At 39.0% G+C, this 24,055-nt stretch overlaps 1 protein-coding gene across 7 annotated transcripts in view; it reads right to left on the bottom strand.

Moving 5' to 3' along the window:
• Positions 1 to 24,055, bottom strand: part of KCNIP4 (potassium voltage-gated channel interacting protein 4) — a 510,001-nt gene that overhangs the window by 104,216 nt on the left and 381,730 nt on the right. For 4 of the 7 annotated variants that reach the window (XM_028090127.2, XM_088020871.1, XM_028090118.2 and 1 more), the window contains exon 2: positions 1,946 to 2,070. In XM_028090127.2, the coding sequence (XP_027945928.1) occupies positions 1,946 to 2,070 (125 nt within the window). Of the gene's footprint in view, positions 1 to 1,945; positions 2,071 to 5,004; positions 5,023 to 24,055 lie in introns of those variants that run through there. The other 3 variants (XM_028090138.2, XM_088020873.1, XM_088020874.1) reach the window with 3 other exon arrangements.

Here is a 24,055-nt window from a genome sequence, read left to right as displayed (position 1 = left end):
GGACAAGTAAGCAAAGACGAAAATAAAAGAGAGCAATAAGAATGAAAGAAAATAAAAGACAAAAATAAACAAATGCAGACGTCAGAGTCTAGGCAATTTCTGTGAAGTGCCACTTGGAGAAGACTGACCTGCACAGATGCTGCCTCTGGAGGTTAACGACGGCAGTAATCATGACTTCAATTTGCAACAAATGGTACACAAAGCGGCCTGACCCCAAATGGAGAGACCTTCAGTCACGGCAGTGGAGCGATAACGTAGCAGGGATGCTGAGAGGTTGGATGAAATTCTCCTTTATTTGACAACCATTTTGTATCTGATTGCTGCTGTCAGTGGTCATTCCAGCTATTTTTCGGGAAGTGTTTGCTCTCTCTGCATACTGTGCAGCATAGACATAACTAATAATTCTCTAGCCTCACTTCCAAAGCCCCTTTCTCTTCATGCATGTTTATTTATACATGTTATCTTGATAGACTGCACATCAAGACTCCTTTTAAATGAGAGTTTTGTCTGTGTGGAGCAAGTGCCTTTCTGCATGCCATCTCCCCTCTTCCCACCCCGTCTACCCCCACAAAGGCCTGGGTGTTAGCAGAGAACCAGGTTTCAGAGTAGTAATGGGGAGAGAAAAATTTAGAAAGCCCAGGCAAGGAGAGTGGTGAGAGCAGAAATGGGGTGGAGAGAGACCCCATGGAGTCAGAGATGGTGGAAGGTTGTGTGCAATATGCATAATGGAACCCTATAAAAGTGGTCTGAAAAGTCCACATTCTCTGAGTAAACTTTTATGTGCATACTGTGGGAGAGGCAGAGTTTGTCATTTGGTCTGCATGAGGTTGCACTGAGGTAGCAATTGAGATGGTCAGATTTGAAGAGGCTGGAATTAGCAGAACTCTTTGGACACTATAGAGTCTACAGACCATGGAATGGGCCTGTTAGGGGGAAGACTTGAGGAGGGATCAATGCAATTTAATTTGGATCTCAAGGGGTACCTATAGTGTAGCTACTATGGTTTATATATGTGTGAGAACATAATACATCTTGGCCCATGTATGCCATTTGATTCACAATCATTAAGGATGCAATGCCTTTTTTTTTTTTTTTTTTGGTAAAGTAGACTCCACACCCAATGTGGGGCTTGAAATCACAACCTTGAGACCAAGTCGCATGCTCTACCTAGTGAGCCAGCCAGGTGCCCCAGGGATGAATTGCTTCCAAATAAATTCATGACAAGTCTTCTCTCCCTATATAAACCAGAAGCTCCTTGAATATCTTCTCTAGCTTTTGAATAACCTACAGAATCTAGCTTAATACTAAACATATACCAAGTATCCAACAAGAATGTGTCCCTTATCAATTGTTTGGGTCACTCATTGTCTCTCACCCTCACCTTCTGGTATGCATAAACTATCACTCCTTTTGAAGATGATTCCCTCAGAAAGGAGGTGCACCTGAATCACAAAGAACCAGATGCAAGGACTACCTACAGACACTTACGGTCTAGAGGCACCGGTAGCATGTTTATTTAGAAAATTATAGTGACTCTTCTCCAATGTCAGGAATGGTGTTCCTTGACGGGCCTTAATCTATAGTCAAGATTCAAGTCAAACATAAGACTATCGTTCAATAATGAAGTGAGACTTGAAGCTTATTGAAATGATGTCATTACAGCCAAAACCAAGCAACCAAACAAAACATACCAAGAACCGAATTGAGTATGCCTTTTTCTATACTTATCCTTATTTAATGTCCACCCACATTGTATGAGCATTGGTGTGCCAAAGTGACTCAAAGTCTAAATGGATATTGACAATATTCACATCTAGGAAAGATCCATATGAAACATACATATGATGGGGCTCTCACAGAATCATATGTTTTCCCTCCTTCCTTCTCACTTCTCAATGCTCTGCTGAGAAGAGTGTGAAGGTAAAGTCAAAAAGGAAGTTCTTACATTCTTAAATCCTCTGTAAAGAATCTGGAGTTCCTTCTTGGTAAATTTGCTCTGGGCTTCCAGAAGTTCCAGAGCCTCAGGCCGATGCCGGACGGTGGCCATCTCCAGTTCATCTTCCACACTGTCTGTGGAGGAGAACCAAAAAGAGGCTGAAGAACAGTCACAGGTGCTTATACACAACAACACAGGAAAACAGTGAAACGTTTACTGGATGTCTGCGATTTTTCCAGAGGAAGGATTCTGATACCGCCTAAAGTAGTCTTTACATTTCCCAGAGTTTACATAACTAAGCTAAGACAATTCCACATAATCTTTTTCCCCCAAACTCTGATTAGATATTACAATTTAGCATTTCTATAATACAGTTTGAAGAGTGCACAAAATCACCAATAACCTTAAAACCTGGAATTGGTGTACATATACCAAGTATGGGTTAGAAGAATGGAATTTCAGTTTAATGACAATCAGTATTACCCTATGTATCACACAACTGGGAGGTAGGACTCTGCTAATACTCTCTGAGGATTCCACTGAAATCAAATATCTGGCCTGGGACTATAAAAAAAGTAGTCAGGTCAGGTGCTGAAGTGAGTAATCAGCTGCTGATTTGACTGGTATAAACTCAGTGTTCATGGGTGCACACTGGATGGACTGGGCCTGAGGAAACTTCTGGCTAGACCCTACTCTGTAGCCAACGGAGTCTACAGCTACAAATTCTAAAACATTGTACTTTCTTTTGTGAATTATATTTACACTATAATTTCTCAAAGATGCTCTATGTAAAAAGAATAAAAATCTGGGAAATGCTGTAAATGCTAACATAGTTTGGGACCAAAACAGTGGAAATTAAAGGTTTCCAGAGGATCTGCAACAAACAATTCTGTTCAACTTTGTTTAACCCAATTGACCCCAAAGTGTATTTGTCCAAAGAACCCTTTCTCCCCACGAGTCACATCTGGTAACCCATACATATTTGCCCTAGGGTCTTGTAGAACACTAGTTGGGAGGTGTTGGAATATATTAGGATCTGGGTGCTCAGGTCTCAAAGTGTAGGATCCTTGATTAATTTCAGCTTTTTTGCAGTGGGGCCTAATGGAGGCCTAAGACATTCTTCTTGCCATCAGCCAATCCACACCTTGGCTAAAGAACTCAACAGGAATAGAAGCATCCAGGCCCAGCCCTGAAGCCATGGCTTGCTAACCTCCATTATATTCTGTCCTCTTAGCTATAGATTTCCAACTCAGGTAAGTGAAGCTCAGGAGAAGAGCTTTTTCTCATCAACTCTGCACCCAGGGTGTTCTAATTCCATGTCTTATGTGTCAGTTGGAAATACAGTTATCGTTGCCAAAAGTCACATCATTCTGATACTCAGTGCTGCCTTTCACTGACACATGTACCTATTCCCTTCCCTGTCTCACTAAGTGCAGTGATGGTCCAGAGCTCTCACAGAGGAGGGATAAAGAAGTTTCCACCGAACCCTAATCCCGGGGTGTCCTAATGACTGCCCTCAAATTTACAAAAGACCAATAATGGCAATGAAACAAGTACTTAGAATTGTTGGGTTTGTCAAAATGGGGAAAAGGGGATAAAAGCAGACATTTGTTCTGTACTTTTCATATTGTAATAGTTTATTTTGAAACAGTGAGATGGAAAAGCTGCAGGATAGTGATGGATGGATAAGAATAATAAAAGGGACATGAGAAGATGGGAAGGCCAATAATAAACTCAGTCTGACAAGCATAAAATTGATGTGAAAGTAAGCAAGATATGCACCTGAAGGGTGTGTAGAGGCCTACAGGTGGCTGGGGAAATGGCAGCTAGGCATTCACAAATTGACCTCAGGTTGGGCTTTACGGGGAAAATCAAAAAAGCCCAAATGGGGCTCCTTCAATTTTTTCCTTCATTCACTGGAACATTTGAGTAGAATGGGTTGATTCTACTCAATAGGTCCTGAGCTTAGGGAGGAGGTACTCCCTAAGACTGCTGTTGATCCAATGAACTGGACTATGCTGTTGTTATTGTAGTTGCCAATGCAGAAATAAATGCCCTGGAACAGACCTGATGTAAATAGATAATACCAGATAGAAAGACTCTGCTTTCTTGAAAAATACCTTCACGTAAGCTTCTTTTGAGTCGATTACAATATAATTCCCTCAGCTTAAAATGTTCCTCTTTCTTCTTTCCACCTGCTGAAATGTATATATCTCTTATGATCTAATTTAAATATTACTGCCTCCTCTTCGAAGCCTTTCCAGATTGCTCCACCATGCAGAACTGGTAGCTCCCTGGACAGAGCTCTCACACCCTACCTACCTCTCATGAAGCATGCAAAACATAACATTACCAACTGTTCACGCCTGCCTTCTCCATTGTGAGTTCCTTGAAGACATGGGCAGTGTCTTACGGATATGTATATCCTCTGGACCTAACAGATTCTTGTACCCCATAGTCACTCAAGAATTATTTAGTGTATGAATGAATTAATTAATGGATGAATGGATGAATCAGCAAACAAATGATGTTGCTACTAAAGTTTCCATTCCCCTGGAACCCCTTGAGCCTTAGCAACCCTCTAGAAAATTATTCTGAAACTGAGGCTTGTGGACCGTTGGTAGACCTTAAATGCCTTCTTTGGAATCACTGTGTTCTCCACGCCTTGTTCTGAGAAACACAGCAAAAGCAAAAGCAGAGGAAATTTTAATCAGATTTTCTGAGTAGTCTTTCAATCATAGCACAACCTTCTCTAGACCCAGTGACCCTTCCGCTGGAAAGAAACAAAACAGCGCATTCATTCTTTGGCCTTTGTAACCACACAGCAATCGGAGCCACACCACCAACACACTTTTCTTCCTCCAGCTGTCACAGACTTGCTGAGGCTGAGACGGAGACAAAAGACCCAGAGCTGGAGGGTCAGTGTAATTGAATTAAATGTGTGATAGGATGAGCAGCACGCACAATATTCAAAGCACCATACTTGAAGCATCTGTGGACTCTTGTTTTCCCAGCTGACTAGTACCTTACTTCCTAATGACTCCTGCCTGCCAAAGGGCTGTTTCTATTTCTAGGAGGCTGATAGGCTCTAAAAACCTGAAATCATCAGCAATCACCAGCAGACAGTAAAAAAAAGCAACACCACCTAATCCAATCAAGACTGATTCCTGGAGGCAAACTCTGGAGAGCACAACGTGATTCTGCACAGGACTTGAAATCCACGAGTTGACTCAACCACCTTTTAGGAGCATGCATTTAGGGGGATTTTATTTTATTTTATCTTAAAGATTTTTATTTATTTATTTGAGAGAGAGAGAGAGCAAGCATGGGGAGGGGGAGGGGCAGAGGGAGAAGCAGGCTCCTCGCTGAGCAGGGAGCCCAATTCGGGGCTCCATCCGGGACCCTGGGATCATGACCTGAGCCAAAGGCAGATGATTAACTGACTGAGCCACCCAGGTCACCCTTGGGGGGATTTTAATACAGTGCTTAACATTTATTGAGCCTTTGTTGTATTCTAGCAGATAGGCTAGGTGCTGTACTGATACAATTCTAGGTCCTCACAGTAACTCTGCAATGAGGTATAACTGTCCTTTTTTTTTTTTCTTTTTTACACATGTGATACTCGGTGTTATAGAGGTGAAGACATGAGTGACGAGATGTCACATAGGAGAAAGATAGAGATAGGATTCACACCCAAGTCTCTGATGCCAAATCTTATGTTCTTTCTACTTTGTCACATTCTCTCTCAACACCAACAGAAATAAGAATGATAAAAATAACATTTATCTCCTCTCCTTTTCTGCATTGTCAAATGTCTCAGAAAAGTTGACTAGATCCACTAGGTCCATTTTCTAACTCCTGCTTCCTCCTTAATCTCCTACAGTCTGACTTCTGACATGATCATGGGTGGAATTGTATCACCTTAAAATTTGTATGTTGAGGGCCTAACCTCCGGTATGGCTATATGTGGAGATATGGCTTTTAAGGAGTTAATTAACATTAAATTAGGTCATAGGGACCTTAATCCAATATAACTGGTTTCTTTATAGGAAGAGAGAGAGATACACACACGGAGGGGAAAGGCCATGTAAAGCACAGCAAGGAAGCAGCCATTGCAAGCCAGTGGGAGAGATGTCAATAGAAACCAGCTCTGCAGACATCTTGATTTTGGGCTTCCAGAACCGTGAGAAAATAAATTTGCTCTTCAAGCCATCTAGTCAGTGGCATTTTGTTTTGGTAGCCCTAGTAAATAGATACATCCACCTATATTCAAATGACACACACTACTCATAAAAGCAAGTCTTGTTACTCACAGAATTTGCCCAGTGAACACTGGACAGTGGGCAAGCCCATTATATCATTTTATCTTTACGACACTGTTCAAGAGAGGGATTTTCATCCCCATCTTAGGGATGAGACAACAGAGGTTTGGAAAGTCTAAGCAGCTTGTTCAAGCTCAAATGGCTAGTTAGTAATGAGGCACACTGGTGTCTTTAGCACCCTAAAGTCCAATTTTTTAAGCATTCTGCTGGGATTGTTAATAAAAATCACCACTGTATAGAGAGCTTTTGCTCTAAGCCTGGCTGGGTATTATCTCATTCTAATACTGACAAAAATGCTGTGAGAGACCTATTATTGCCCTTATTTTACAAGGAATAACTGGGACTCACAGAACTTAATAATCTACTCAAGGTCACATAGCAAGTAAGGGACAGAACTGGGATTTGATCCCTGGTTTTTTAACACCAAAGATCATGAGCTCAGTCAATATGCTATTTTAAGAGTTGGAAATATATATATATATATATATATATCCAAAATCTCTCTATATAAGTCCAAAATCCTAGGGGAAAAAAGATTTTATATATCTATATCTATGTAGATCTAGATCTAGATCTAGATCTATATATAGATATATATATGTATTAGTCTAAAATAATATATATGTTAGTCCAAAATTCTAGGGGAAAAAAGATTTTAGGCTGCCACTGAACCCCCAATGCCTTAGGGGAACCATGCCTGGGTGCCTTGGAGAGATCACCGTGGTGGCAGTCGATGCTGTGCTGATTTAGAAACAAATAGAACAAGGTGTGGAAGGGATGCTATCTCAGAGCTGGAAAAAACAAAAAGACTGTGGGCTTTTATACATTTTACCATCGAGAAACGTGTGTCTAAGATTAAAACAAGGACCAGGTGGGACCCTGGCCACCTGAATCATCTCCAGGCCTCTGCCACGATTTAACTCTGCAGGCATCTTGCTGAGTTGCTAATTCAGTACGACTTTTGCATCCCAAGACAAGCTGAATACAAATAACGTTTTAATTCATGTATCCTCTAACAGATTTAATTTTAATCAGACAACTAATTCCCAAACCCAGACACTCTTGAGCTTCCCAGCTGTCTCTTTGTTATTTGTTTCTTAGATTTAACTCTCTCAGGGCCAAGGTTGTCCTATGTCTGAGTAAACAGTCCCCTCAGGCCATGACACAGCTGGGCTAGAAGTTAAGAGTTCAAATCACCTGGGAACAACAGAATGAGGTTTAAAAATAGGCATCTTTCTCCTTTTTCTCACAACTTGTCTTCTACAGAAGAAGTTTATTACAGCCCAACTTATAATTATGCCAATTTGACTCTATCCAAGGTTAAACAATACCCTCCAGAACATAACTATAGAACATCTTGCTTTACAAACAAATATGAGTGTGAGGTCTGCCTTCCTAAAGCAAGTGTTTGTCAACAAGGCCTGTGATGCTGAAATAAAACCATTTTATAAATAATGTCCCTCCACTTGGAAATTTGGTTTAGAACCCAGGCTGGGTACTCAGAGAGGAGTCCTTGCTTCATCATAGCATGGGACACTGGGAGGCTGCTGCCTTGTTCCACCCAGGACTGGCCGGACCCCTGGCCGCATCAGTTTGACAGTAGTGTGCTCGTTTGGCACACTAAATATGCTCAGTAAAAACATGTGAAGTCAGCGAATAACTACTATAAGCCTCCCAAACATAATGGATGTATCTACGTGAGGTCCATTTTGCAATACAACGTGACCCTTCTTTACATAGTGTATCCATTTTTCATTATAAAAGATCATAAACACTATTATTTTAAAATTCTATTGGAGCTGAAATTGATTTGCCTAGCCAAAGATTCAGCTGGCTTGACTTATATTGCTTTATCTCATTTATAAAAATATCTTTTGAGTCTTTATTCCTAGTGTTTATGCTTTATTAAGTTGGTTTAATAGTGACTTAATCAGTGTGGGAATAAAATCATGATGAGGATGATTACCTCCTAATGATAGGCTGCATCTGATTTTAGAAGCTTTGTCCAGTGGCTTTGGTATTGGTATTGGAGGGTTGTTTGGTGAATTTTGCTCCAGGTTCTAGATTTACACTAAACATCACTGGAAGCTTCTTGACTATAACCATTGAAAACAACTCGTGAGAATGTCTAGAATAAGGAGTAGATGCTACTGTTTGGTTAACGTTCATGTCTGACCCAGCAGGACAAAGATCAAGCTGTCTAGGTGAAGACTTCAAAAGCTATTGTATATGCTACTGATGCAATTTCTTTCCTCTCTTTCTGCCTACTTTGAAAACTTGTACAGGCATTGAGAGAATACCATATATACAGAGCCTTCCATTCCTTGGCTCCAACCGTCACTGTCCTCAGAGCAGTTGGCATTATAATCAGTCGAGGACACTGATTTTCAGAATTAAGGAATTTGCTTAAGTTCACACAGCTGATAAGTGGGGTTGCTGGGAACTGACACAAACCTGTCTATTTTCTGTTCAATCATTTGACTTCTCTCAGTGGAGAGTTCAAACCTGGGACAAGCACGGTAAGCAACTGTTTAAACTTTGCCAAATTTAAATACTTTATCTCAAGAATCCAAAGGCCTGGGAGCCCTCCTGACTCTTGCTGTGTTCACAGCCATTCACCTTTCCACCCACCAGGAACTATTTTCAGGTGCACATAGAGAGTACATGAGCAATTAACTCCAAGCTGATGGAGCACAGCCCACTAGTAGAAAGCAATCAATCTGTCCAAAACACTGCGGGAGTCCTAGCACATCCCAGACCACCCTAAACAACGAGAACCTCCCAATTTTTCTTAATCAGACAGGTGTGTCTTCAGTTCTGGTCCTGAAATTATGTTAGGACCAAAAAGGCCCTTTATAATTAGTACTTTATTCTATTTAATATTCATATATCACATGGAAAATGAAAAGTATTTTGCAAATGGCCAATTATTTTGAACATCTTTTGTTAGAGGTGGTTGTTGGCAATGACATTGAAATTTCCATTCGAGGAGAACTTGAATTACTTTGCAATTTCATGACTGGATTCAATCACCTAGAAAATATAACTACTCGGGGGACGATTGCTGGAGCTATTTCTCGTGGCACTCATGAATGGATCATCTCTACCTTATTTACAAACATAAATAATAACTCTTCATGCAAGCTTAGATTTTAAAATATAATCACCTAATTGGAATGCTTGTTATTAGTGTTAGCCATATTACTACCGGAGCACATCATGTGTGACTCCTTATGATAGGAGCTATTATTTCATAGCCGGTAGGGTCTTACTTGCTTTTTGGTAAGTGAGCAACATAAAAATTATATTGCAAGTCATTATACACAGAGAGAAAATCTATATTAGAAATGTTGGGGTTTGGTAAGAAGGAAACAAGGAATATGATGGAACTTACACATCAAGATAGACCCAAAAGATTGATAAGTCTAGTCAGGAAAAGTCAGCAGCTGAGAGGGAATACAATCAAAGAGAAAATTTTATTTATTTATTTATTTTTTTAAAAAGATTTTATTTATTTTATTTGAGAGAGAGAGAATGAGAGATAGAGAGCACGAGAGGGAAGAGGGTCAGAGAGAGAAGCAGACTCCCTGCTGAGCAGGGAGCCGGATGCGGGACTCGATCCCGGGACTCCAGGATCATGACCTGAGATGAAGGCAGTCACTTAACCAACTGAGCCACCCCCAGGCGCCCCGAAGAGAAAATTTTAAAAATGGCGAAACATGGAGAAAGGTAAAGAAAGATAGCCCATTATAGCTCACTAAATTAAAACTGCCCTAACAACAGAGTTTCTCCTCAAGTTTGATAGACTTTCTTTAGTTTGTCTTTAAAATCAAATAATAATAACAAACCACTTTTTATAGCATTTGCTCTGTGTAAGTGCTTTACTTATATTAACTCATAAAATCCCCATCAGCACACTTTGGATACTAAATTATGTTCTACAGATGAAGACACTAGCCCAGAAAGATGAAGTAACTTGCCCGTGGTCACACAGTAGCAGGGCCAGCGTGTGAATATGAACTCTGGATACTCTGGTTGCAGGATTCACGTCATTAACTATTCTGTTGTTCTGCCTACCATAGAAGAGGAAGGAGGATGGTGCTCCACTTATCTGGAAATCACACATCCAACCTAGAATCAGGAATTGAGTGGCAAAAGGGCTCTAGGCAGAAAATAGAGTTACCCTAGAATTGAATGTGGTTTTGAATCCAGCCCCTTCACTTTGTAAATTTATATTCAAGTATAAAGCCTTAGTACTAGCGGTTGTAAGTCAAAGTCCATGGAGCACACAGCAGCAGATCTGGGCGCAGACCTGGCTCTTCCTGACTCCTAGTAGAGCGCTTTGCCAAATGCCTGTCACGATGTCCTATCTCAATAAGAGTGTCCCCATGCTTACTATACCCACAGTTTTAATAAGCTTCCCACTCCACTTTGGAAGCACCTGGGGGTGGGAAAGAAGGGGTACAAACTAAAAGAAGCCCATGAGTCACAGTAGTAATGCCTAACATTGGACAGCTGACACCTTGTAGTAAACAGAATTCTTTTCACTTTTGTTATTACAGCTAAACCTCACAATTACCCTATGTGCAAATATTCTCACCCTGCTTTTATGGATGAGGAAATCGGGGTTGGGAGTAATGTAACTTATGAAGGACATAGAAACAGGAAGCTATGAGTGATGACTTAAACCTAAATGTACTGACTCTAATGTCTAGAAGTGACAGCTGATTGCCCGAGGACAGAGGAGGGAACATAAAGTTGAAAAGGCACATGAGCCCTATTAGGGCAAATGATACAACAAAGTGGTCAATGACCAAGTTTTGATCTGGGTCATTAGGAACAGGCTTTGTTCTCTTCGTTTTAGAAGATAAAATGCAGGTGATATATTTTTAAGATGTTAATTTAAAGCCTAATGTAGAAGAATAAACATGGACATTTTATGTGTTTATGGTTTATTTATTTAGATATAACTGATATATAACATTATTCTAGTTTTAGCTATACAACATAATGATTCGACATTTGGATATTTTGCAAAATGATCACCACAATAAGTCTAGTTAACATTCATTAGTGGATATTAGCCAGACGGATAGAAATTTTATTTATATAAAGTATAATGTTTGATTCATAAGATGTTACTGGGTAGTGTGTTGCTTTAGCAAGTAGACAGGAAATAGCTGGAATCTATTATGTAGGGAATAAGAAAAAGTTTGGGTAAGTTTAGTAATAAATTTTTGGTGGCTTATCAGGGGGATATTTTGGGGCTAATATCAGGGATGCCAGTAAATGTTTTGCCACAAAACATTTATCTGTCATGGCCATATTTAAAATTTATTTATTTAAAAATGTAATCTCTACTCCCAATGACTCATGACCCCAAGATCAAGAGTCACATGCTCTTCCGACTGAGCCAGCGAGGCATCCCTGTCATGGCTTTATTTAAAAGGGCATTAGGAAAACCGAGCAGTGATCTAGGTTTTGTTATCTTCTTTCTAGGTTTAAGCTAGTTTCTTGCTTCAGAGAAAGTTAGATTGCTTAGTTCAAATGTCAGCTGGACATTTACGTGTGACTAGGATAAGTTAGTAAGACTATCTATGACTTAGTTCTGCCGGATGTCCAATGCCATAAAGATGAGAGTAAAATCTAACCTGATATAATATTATAGAATGACTCTGGACATAAAATGAGCTGGTACGTGTGACTGTGACATAGTGAACAATCATAATATTGTTGTTATTTGTAGTAATATTAGTATTAATTATGGTGACACCTATTGCCACCCTTACAATAAGAAGAAAAGTGCCTGGGAGTACTCATTCTAGCAAATTATTCAGTTGCTCCAGTTTTTTTCTCCTCGGTCTATTTCTCAATTCTGATACTGGATGATGTGTTTGACCTCCCTAAACCCCAATTTTAAAGTCTATAAACTAGGAATAATACTCATATCAATTTCATAAAGTTGTTTTGAGAAATTGTTTGAATGCTATACTGACATGCAGTAATTAATCAATAAAGGGCAGCACTTATAATATCCATAACTACTGCAAACTTACTAGTGAGGCATTGTTCTAGAAGCTTCAGGAGTGAGGGCTCTGTTATTATACTTCGTGAATCTGAATCCATTTGCTGGCTCTTGTTAGCTCTGTGACCTTGGACAAGGTGTTTAGTCTCTCTATGCCTCAGTTTCTTCATCCATAAAGGCGAATAATAATAGGACTTACTACAAAGTGTTGTTGAGAGGTTGAAATGAAATAATGGGTAGAAAGCACTTAAAATAGACCTTTTATACTCTTCCACTTTGGCACGGACAAAGGAAGAAGGACTATTTTTTGGACTGGAATTTGAAACAATAACCTAGCTTTACTGCTTGTCATTTCCTCCCACACACCATATGACATCATATCTTGGACAATTTGCTGTTCTCCGAACAAAGACTGCAGTGTCAACTTTAGTCCTTTTGTTTGCACCATCTCCTTCTACATAGATCTGCCTTTCTTCCTCAACTTTCTCTCTTTATTCTCTTTAAGTCTTATCTCAATGCAGACAGGGCTTCGCAGAGACAAGTCTCCTCAGACTTCCATCCAGCATGCCTAGTTGTCTATTGTCTGCTCTGACTGCTTTATGTATCATTGACCTGATTGAATATCTGTCATTTCTTCTGTGATGTGAACATCTGGAGACCAGAGATCTATCTCAATTATCTTGTTACCATCAGTGCCTAGCATGGTTCTGGATACTAGAAACAGCTCATCATTCATTCATTCATTCTTTCAATTATCTATTGAGTGCTTATTATAAGCCAGGCACTGTTCAAGGCACTATGGACACTAGAATGAACAACAACAACAAAATCTTTGCTCACATAGACCTTAATTCTAATGGAAGAGTCACTAATTGGACATCCAAATGGAGTTGTCAGCTGACCGGATGGATATATGGGAGCCTGGAGTTGAGAATCATGGTCTGGGCTAAAGATGTAAATGGCAGAGTCATCGTCATATAAATCACAAATAAGACCCTGAAACTCAGTGATGCCACTAAGGGAGTAAATGCCAACAGAGAAAAGTAACTCTATCTCTTACTGAATGAACAATAACTACAGATTAAATGGAATAATGCATGTAAAGACTGGATAGCCTAAGGTGCATCATAGGAATCTACTTGCATGCTCTCTGCTATTATGATGATTTTGCTACTGACCTTTCTACCCTCTGTTAACCTAAAGTATTCATTAATTTTGCACTGTCACTGAGATAAACTAAACGTGATGTTATTACCTCCAGGAACACTCACTGGAGAATATGCCTACCTTCAGGCAGATTCAGAGAACACGACCATGTACCGTGGAATTGTTTTTCTACCCAAAGTCTTTTCTGCAAAGAACTTCTGCCTATCGCACTTGCTGCTCTGTAGACCCTGGCAAGAAGGCAATTTGAAAGTAAGAAAGTTAAACTTTAACCTGCAACCTAAGCAGATAAGGTAGCCAATGCTCTGTATTTTATAGACCTGGTGGAGTGTAAAATTGAGTCTGCTTGAAGCGTTAGGCTCCCATTTCAGTTTTTAAAGGAAACCAGCAGAAACCAGCACTGACTAGATTCATGTTTAGCCCAAATATTACTTCTTAGCTCAATGCTAATGGAAAATAGTTATTTATGACTCCTATTAGAAACTGCATGAGTAACCAATCATAAAATTATTAGTAAGAGAAAAAATAGAGAAGGATTTTGTTTATCTAAACTTCTACATAACTTAAGTAGTTATCATTCTACCCCTTTGGCCCAAATTAACAGTAAGCAAATAGTAGAAAAATCATGGGGGAGGCAAAGATTTCATCATATAAGTAACCTGGAAAAAAAAAAAAAAGATGCACCATTTAATAAAGCTTGTTTCAAGAATGGCTTGTGTTCAGACACTTTAAGCCAACTTGTCTAAAATAAAACTATCATTTTCACCTACTTTCGTGACCTTCTCTGTTCCTTATCTTGCTTAATGCCACCATTGTCTTTGTGGTAGAATCACTTTGTCCCTTTTCTATCTTAATTCAATACTGCCAACTGTTTCCCAATGTGTCCAATTTTGTCTTCACCATGTGTCTAAAATCTATCCTCTCCCTTCCACCACTAATTTTTATTAATTTTTCTTATTTGAGTGGAGTAGATACACAGTGTTACATTAGTTTCAGGGGTAGAGCACAGTGATTTGACAAATTTATACGTTACGCTGTGTTCACCACAAGTGTAGCTACCACCTGCCACATACAACCCTACTACAGTATCATTGACTATATTCCCTATGCCTTTTATTTCTGTGACTTATTCATCACATCATTGCATAACTGGAAGCCTGTGTTCCCCGTTCCCCTGAACCCATTTTGCCTTTCCTCGCCCCTCCCTCCCATCTGGCAATCATCAGTTTGTTCTCTGTATTTACAGGTCTGATTCTGCTTTTCGCTTGTTTATTCACCTGTTAAGTTAGATTATATATATATATAATCACCTCTTCTTTATCTATTCATCAGTCAATGGACACTTGTGCTATTTCCATACTTTGGTTATTGTAGATAATGCTGCTATAAACATTGGGTTACATATTTCCCTCTGAATTAGTATTTGTTTTAGATTCCACACAAGTGAAAACATGTAGTATTTGTCTTTCTCCAACTTATTTCACTTAGCATAATACCCTCTAGGTCCATCCATGTTGTTGAAAATGACATGATCTCATCCTTTCTTATGACTGCATAAATTAATACATACATATATATGCATATATATATATATACATATTCATCTAACAATGGACTCTTATGTTGCTTCCATATCTTAGCTATTGTAAATAATGCTGCAATCAACATAAGGGTGCATATATCTTTTTGAATTAGTGGTTGTTTTTTCTTTGAGCAAATATCCAGTAGTGAAATTATTTAATCAAATGGTATCTCTATATTTAATTTTTTTGCATAATCTCCATACTGGTTTCTACAGTGGTTGTACCAATTTACATTCCCACCAATAGTGTACAAGGGTTCCTTTTTCTCCACATCCTTGCCAACACATGTAATTTCTTATCTTTTTTGATTTTAGCCATGGAAAGTGATAACTCATTGTGGTTTTGATTTGCATTTCCCTGATGATTAGTGATGTTAAGAATCTTTTCATGTCTGTTGGTCATCTGTCTGTCTTCTTTGGGAAAATGTCTATTCTGGTCCTCTGCCCACTTTTAAATTGGATTGTTTGTTTTTTTGGTGTTGAGTTGTTAAGTTCTTTATATATTTTGGGTATTAACCCCTTATTGGATATATCATTTGCAAATCTCTTCTCCCATCCAGTAAACTGGCTTTTTGTTTTGTTGATGGCTTCCTTCACTGTGCAAAATCTTTTTTATCTTGATGTGGTCCCAATTGTTTACTTTTGCTTTTGTTTCTCTTGCTTAAGGAGACATATCTAGAAAAATGTTGCTAGGGCTGCTGTCAGAGCATCAGCCATAGGTTCTCTATTCTGGGCCCTCTATTCTGTCCCATTGATTTTTATGTCTGTTTTTGTACCAGTACCATACTCTTTTAGCTACTACAACTTTGTAATATATCTTAAAATCTGGAACTGTGGTATCTCCAGTTTTTTGCTTTTGTTTTTGTCTCCAGATCGCTTTGGCTATTCAGGGTCTTTTGTGGCTCCATACAAGTTTTAGGATTATTTGCTCTAGTTTTGTGAAAAATGCTGTTGATATTTTGATAGGCATTACATTGAATCTCTAGATTGCTTTGGGTAATGTGGGCATTTTAACACTATTAATTCTTCCAATCCATGAGCATCATCTTCTATCACTATTGCCTTATATTTAGGCCTTTGTTTTCTCTTGTAGGCAGAGAAGTCTAGTGGTGAAGACTTAAAGCTCTGGCATTATGTTGTTTCAGATCAAAGCTCTGCTTTAACAGTAATTGGGAGATCTTTGGTTAGTGATTTAATTTCCTTGTTTAGTCTCTCATCTAAGTGGGGATTATACTTTTGCCTTCCTCACTGGTTGGCAGTAAAATGTTTGCAATAATTCTTTAGGCTTAGAATAATGTTGTTCTCAATAAGAGTTAACTGTTGATATTGTTTGTCACATAGACTTTTTAAACAGTTTTCCAACTGATTTTCCTCTTGTTTTTTTCTCCCTCAACAATTTACTTGCTTTCTGATTTTTTTAATTTATTTTTGAGTCATTTTATCACCCTGAGTCTTTGTTGGTTCCTTGATTTAGAAACCAATACCCAACTAGTTTTTGCTGATTGTTTTGATACTCCGTATCTTGTCTTCAAATGTTGCTCTTGATCCTTTGCCAATTTTTTCCCTGGCTTCAAGTTCACCATCAACCCTTCTGAAGTTGGACTTGTGTTCAACTCCCTTGACTACTGGCTGGCTCTAGCCATCTGAAAACCCAATCGAGAAAAAGAATCACTTCCATTTTGATACAAAAACCCCACTTCCGAGTATCTATAAAAAAAAAAAAAAAGATGCAAACAGGACATTGAAGCAATATCTGAACCTCCGTATTTATTGCAGTATTATTTAAAATAGCCAAGAAATGGAAACAAGCTGAGTGCCCATCGATGGCTGAATGGATAAAGAAGATGTGGTATAAAGATATAACAATATTATTCAGCCATGGAAAATAAAGAAATCCTACCATTTGTGATAGCACAAGGGCATTATGTTAAGTGAGATAAGCCAGACAAAGACAAATACTGTATGATATCATTTATGTGTGAAATCTAGAAAACACAAAGTCAAAATTATAGAAACAGAGAGTAGAAAAGTGGTTGCCAGCAGTGCTTGGTGGTGGAGAAAACAGGGACAGTTTGGTGAGAGGGTACAAACTTTCAGCTAGAAGATGAACAGTGTTGAACATCCAATGTAAAATATGCTGACTATATTTAATAACACTTATTGTGCACTTGACGTTTCCTAAGAGACTTCTGTCCAAAAGCAAAAACAGACAAACAAGAACAATATGTATGTGAGGTGATGTACATGTTAATTATCTAAAGGAGGGGAGTCCTTTCACAACTATACAACTATCAAATCATCTCATTGTGCACTTGATTGATTCTATATCTTACAATTTTATGTGTCAATTGTAACTCAATAAAGCTGAAATAAAAAATAAATAAATAAGAGGCTTGGATGAGTCCTCATTGCCTCCTTTTATTAGTAAAGTCCCGCCTTGTGTTGGTAGTGCCTTCAGACTCCGGTCACAGTTCACATTGTCTGGTGGCTCCTCTTCCCCACTTCTTACTCCTCCTGACTGTCTTAAGGCTTCATGTTTTCAACTACCTAGAACTTTCTTCTTCTTACTTCTCCTTCTAGTGAAATGATTATTCTCCAAAGGGCCCCGAAGAAATATTACCTACTTGTGAAATGTAGGTGGGATTTAATCCCTTCTCTGTGTGGCTCTAATTGCGATCATCATTGTCCTCATGGAATAAGAGCATCAGCAGCTACCATTTATTGGCCACTGTTGTAAACAGTTCACATGCTTATTTACTCCTTGAGGGAGTACATGTAATATTTACTATTATATTTCCACCTTTCAGATGAAGAAATTGAAGTTCAGAAAGGGTAAACGACTCACCTAAGTTTTCTATAGCTAGTTAGTTGGTCACAGAACCAGAATTTGAACTAAATAGGCTAGTCCCAGAGTTATCACCCTTAACTTCTTAACCCTAACACTTTCCTCATATTGCTTCTCACAGCATTTACCTGTATTCATTGTATCTGAGTGATGTCTATACATATTTGTTTATTTCAGTACAAGGTCAGCCTTCAGAGGAAGTGATTTATGCGTTCCCCTGTTCCTGGAGCTATTACTTTTAAAAACAATTATTGCTCCATAAATGTCTGCCATGTTGAAATGAAATCCACTAAACCTGCCAACAGGAGACAGCCGTCCTGGGACTCCTGTCTCTGTCTTTCTTACACTCAGACTCATTCCTGGTTTAATGAAGATTCTTGGTAAATATATAATGGACCAGGAAAAAGAATGTTCATCTTTCCCTTTGTCATTAAATACTTATGTGACTTCGGACAAGCCACTTAATCTCTCCATTTTTCAGTTTGCTAAATGGAGAGTATAACCCTTGTGATCTGTCATTCTCTCATGAGTTTAATGAGGATAAAGTGAGATAATCAGGATAAAGAATTTTAAAAACTACAAAAGACCATAAAAACACCAGGGACAAGTATCCAAATCAGTAAAACACGTAGTTTACAGCAAGTAAATGGTAGTGCTGACTGGTATGCAATTTGGGTTAAGTGTTGAAGTTCTAACTTTTCCCACTTCCTGCTTCCAGAGGTAGTGAAGTGCCACAAAAGGAGGACACTTTACGCTAGCTTTGAAACATCTACCATTTGTCATAGCCAGGAACAAGAAGTGCCATCTTATTGGCTCCTGCAATGCTAGATCTGGAAGGAGAATTTGAGACACAGTCTGGGCTTCTCATTTGTAGATGGTGAGACGGAGGTCCAGGGAGGGGAAACAACTCGTTCAAGGGGCTACCGCCATCTCTCTGGACAATATGGGCTGCACAAGACTTGTCCTATGCTGAGCAGATAAGTGGGAAAAAAACAAACAAACAAACTCTAAAACCAATCAGAACACTGAACATAACTGGAGAGCTGGTGAAGTACAGATTCTGAAGCTCAACTTCTGGGTCAACCTTTTCCCCCACCCCCACACATCTTACTGATAATGATTCTCAGTCCTCATTTTCCTATTCTGTAAAATGGGAATAATAAAGGGAGTCTATCTTATAGAACTATTTTAAGCTATAATGAGTTAAACTGTGCAAAGCACTTAGAACTGTACCAGCCACATAATAAGCACTAGATGCTTGTTAAATAAATAAAAATAACATCTGAGTATTTGAATGTAACATTTTTAGGGCTCATACATATAATGAATTTAAAGGACCTTGTTTTCTGCTTGCGAAATAAGTTCACAAACTTTCATGAGTTACGCTTCTGTTCCTTCAAAGATTTTCCTGACTATACGCCCAGGTGAGAGTTTTTACCTAAAGTCACTAAAGAGTTAGCATGAGGTTGAGTAATTCTCATAAGGTTAAATATTTAAAAAAATTTCCCGGAGTTTACTGTTGTATTTTTAATTGACAGCATGTTAGCAGTTTAAGTCACTTTTTGAAAACAAATCCTCCAACAGCCAAGTGCTGATGTTTCTTCTCCAAGAGAGACATCTAAGACTTTCCATGATCAATATGCTACTGGGCAAAAGAAAACACGCTGAAATGTTATGCTGTATTTGATACCAAAAATCTGAAGTGAAAGTTAGGAAATTATGTTTTGCAATTATACAAGGCAGTATACTGATGGAGTCGTCTAACCCCACAATTATTATGTGGCATTCACTCCCCTGTGTTTGCTCAAATCAACAACAAAAGCTACTGGAATGAAGCTTTCATTTAGTGAATCAATTTTTTTTTGATTGAATGGGGGTGCTCAGATTTACTGGGAAGATATTATGAAACAAATTTAAATAAAAACATGTAAATAAATACAAACACATAAAATCAAGTGTTTAATATTTTATCTCTTGCGTTTGTTCCTGATTATTATCTAGTAAGTAATCGTTTAGTCACCATAATGTCCTTTGAATGAATAGGGAAAAATGATTACTTTATAAAAACATAACTGGGGCATAGAGAGACACAGTGCATTACTCAGTTATCTAATAAGGAGACATAGAGATACAGCAGCCACAGGCTTGACAGCATTTATATTTTAAAGAAAAAGTATTCGTGCTCACCTAGAGTAGAGTAGCTAGGGATTTCTTGATACTAAGCCGTTCATGAAAAAGCTAGTTAAATTCTTTAATCCTAAAATTATCTACTCAATATCAACATACATTTATCAGCCTATCATGAAACTGGGAACAAATCTTCCAAGAAGAGTAGTGTGACTGATTCTGGGAACTGTTACTGGTCCTGTAGATCCCCAAGCCCTGGCTTCCAGCATATATATGGAAGCTGGAAAACAGCTCCAGTTGGCCTCCAGAGCCTCCCTCTATCCTTCTACATGCTGTTCTAGGGCTTGGAGAGTGGCCTCTATGGATATTATCTCAACTCCTTGCCCTCCGCCCAATGGGAAGCACCAACAGATCAGAGAGAAGGAAGAGAGGGGTTATGGTATTTATTTTTGGGGATCCCTTCTGGCTGGAGGTTGGGTTGTAGTGGCTGCTTTCCTCTTCCAAGGGCCAGTATCCCTGCTGTGAAACCCTCTCTGACAGTTTTAGGTATGGCTATAGCTTTCTTCCTCTCTGGTGATGATGGCTACAGAAGTGAGAACTTCACTCCTGTGGGTCTTGGGGGCTTCACCAGCCTTGTTGGATCTAGAATCCCTGCTCATATCTTTGCAAACAATCCCTTCATTAAACTCCCTTCCATGGCCCCATTTAAGAGTGCCTCATGTTTCCTGCCAGAACCCTGACTGATACCAAATCACAGAATTTCAGTGTTGGAAAGTACTGGACTTGAGTCTAGTTTCTCATCGTAGATTTTTTTTAATAGCTCTGCTATTTTGAAAATCCTTTCCTTTCTATAGATCTCAGTTTTTTCACATATAAAATAGGCTATATTCCTTGTAATAGGCTATTGTTCTTGTTGTTGCTGTTATAATAGACTACATCCTTAAAACATTTAAAATAAGATGAACTTTTGCTTAGATAGAAATTCCCCTTAGGGTGCTTGGGTTGCTTAGCTGGTTAAGCACCTGCCTTCAGCTCAGGTCATGATCCCAGAGTCCTGGGATCAGGCCCAGCAGTGGGCTCCCTGCCTAGCTGAAGAATCTTCTTCTCCCTCTCCCTTTGCCCCTGCTCCTGTACTCTCTCTCTCTCTCTTGCTCACTCTGTCTCTCAAATAAATTTTAAAAAACCTAAAAAAATAAAAGAAACTCCCCTTCACTCTTTCCTTGAATTTTTCCAGTAAGAGTTCTATTGATATGACAGTCCTATACCTTGCAGTCATTCAGTGAATGCATCTGTAGCATTGGACTAAGAGGATTTTGGGTGTGGGTTAATTCCAACTTCTCAATTGTAGATTCTGCACAGATTATTACAACCTATAAGAACCCAGTTGTCTCAATTGTGAAATGGGATGCAAGGCCTACCTTCCTGGATGCAGAATGCCAGACCTAATGCTTTCCCATGTTTCCTTCCAATTTGAAGACTTGTGATTCAAAGTGTGAAACAGAGCTACAATTATACACCCGAAAAGGGCTTCCTTAGTCAATATCAGAGGTGATCAGTGCAGCTCAGCCTGACGAAGTGATGAAGACAGAAGGCTCTGGAGTCACAATCCCAGCTCTGTTAACTGGCACAATTGTCTAACTTTTCTTTGCCTCAGTTTCCTCAGCCATTATACAGGGAAAATAATACACCTCCTTAGAAGCTGGCTGGGATGCTCAACTGAGTTAATAACTTGTCATATATTCATACTCATGATGTTTCATGTGCTAAGTACTTTGCATCAATTATCTTGTTTAATCCCACAACCACCCGTTTGTCTGGTGATCCCAGTGGTCTTTCTTTTTGTACCATGAATAGCTATGCTCCTTCGCTCCTTAGAGCCTTTGTTCTTGCTGTGTCCTCTTCCTTGGAACTTTCTCTCCAGACCCTCATACCATGGGCCTCCTCGTGTTTTGGGGTCTCAAAAGTCACCTCATCAATGATGCCTTCCCTGATCCAGACTAAGTACCCTTTCCACCTGCATTCAGTTTCCATTACTTTGCCACAGGTTGACTTATTTTATAATACACATCACCTTCCGCGATTGTCTTTGTTTTTATGTTTATCATCATCTTTCTTCCCATATAAACTCAATGAAGACAGTGAACTAATAGGTCTTAATCCTCCACTATAAAGCCAATGCCTAGAATCATGTGGACAACACATGGTTTCTCAAAAAAATTATGTGAACAAATGACCAAATAAGGAAACTTAGGGTCCAGATAATTTAATTAAAAAACTCCAGGCATTTTGTTCGTAGGAGGCACAACAGGAATTCAAATGCATGCCAGGATGACATTAAAGCCCACCCTGCCTCCATCTACCTCTTTCGGTAGTTCTTGGAAGGGATAATGAGGGTCTGAGCAAGAGCCCTCACACAAGACAGTAGTACACGTAAAAGATATTTCAGAGAGAAAATTGACCAGACTTTAGTGGTCAGTAAGATGGTGGGTGGGGAGCATAAAGTGAAAGGAAATTGTTTTTAAATTCAGCAAGGGGACAGCTTCCCGTGAGTGGTATGAGAAAGGGAGTTGGATTGAGTGAAGGTGACCAGGCTCCCATATCTGGTTGGCGCTCTTATCTGCATCTAGGGTCAGGTGCTCAAAGAGCAGTGGGCAATAGGCTACACAGGGCACAGGGGCCCAAACGTAAAAGCTAATCCTTAATTCACAGCCCAGGTGTCCCCAGCTTCAGTCCCTATCCCATTTCTCATTCTTGTTGGGGTGTTTTATGTCAGGAGGAAGACATTTGAATCATGTCTCTTACTCCCATTCCACTGGAGGCCACTGCGTAGGTCTGCCATGTTTGTTGTTCCCCAACATCTTTCCAAGGCACTTAGAATTTGATATTTGCCTGCGAATCTCAAACTTCACAGTTAAGAAGTATGCTTGAACACAAAAAGTTTGGGGCTTGTTATTTTTCCTTCTGTTAAAGATGAGTAATACGTTTGATTTTCAAAAATTTAATACTGGCTATAATAATATCTCATGTAGAAACTCTTTGTCATGTGCTACTTCTTTTAATGCTTTCATTTGAAGCACAAACAGCAGAAGAAATATTCAAGTCTACGTTTAACAAATGATTAACAAATGACTATAAAATGAGTATAATTTCCAAATATTGAGGATATTAAATCTATGTAACAAAAAACTCAAGAGGTAATATACATGATGTGTTTAAATATTTAAAAGGCCAACTCAAAAAAACAATTTTCTAAAATACATGAGGAAGCTCACATTCACATAATTTAATGCTTTCATCCAATATTACAAATCTGGGAGAAAAATAATCCAAAAGGCATACACAGATGTGAACACAGAGATGTTTATCCCAGTGCTATTTATATTATGGGATGAAAAGGGAAAAAGGGAAAAAATCTAAATATTCAGAAGCCAGGGAATGTGGTCAAAAACAGGATACTGTCACTTTACAATGTAATAATATGCTGCCATTTAAAATTCCATTTACATTTTTAATAACAGGGTCAATATGTATGAAAGTATGTGATGTAAGAAAAGGATAAAAATTTGGTATAGATGTGATCATTAATGCACACACATCGATGGAAAAAGATGTTACTTATTACCTGTAGTTACTTCAAAGTAGAAGAGTACACTAGGATTAGGAGTGTGTTGTGTGGTCTGTGTGTGTGTGCGTGATTTCTTATCTTTTTTTATGCTTTCTAAATTTACTGCCATGAAGAGAAGTGACTTTGGTGAATAAACCACTTGCCCTCCCAGCTCTGAAGAAGGAGGGCGAGGAGGAGGAAGGCTGTCCTGTGGAGGAAGGAGCAAGTGCTACAGATGACTCTCAAGCATTGGACTAGGACCCATGTGCTTGGAAGTTAGGAAGGAGGCTGATTTGGGCACAGCATGAGGAAGAATGCTCTTTAAAGCTGACAAACACCAAACGGGTGTCTCCCTGATGAAGCAAAGCAGCTCCCTGGTAATGACACAGGAGTCTGTCTGGAAACCCAATGTGAGGTGAGGCTACAAGTCTTCTTAGGGCTCTCTTCAAA

The sequence above is a fragment of the Eumetopias jubatus genome, unplaced genomic scaffold, assembly GCF_037043125.1.
Source record: "Eumetopias jubatus isolate StellerSeaLion01/CBP00866 unplaced genomic scaffold, mEumJub1_p1.0 scaffold_2, whole genome shotgun sequence".
NCBI classification, from domain to species: domain Eukaryota; kingdom Metazoa; phylum Chordata; class Mammalia; order Carnivora; family Otariidae; genus Eumetopias; species Eumetopias jubatus.
Note: the sequence above shows the minus strand (reverse complement) of the source record. Positions and strands in the feature narration are given on the sequence as shown.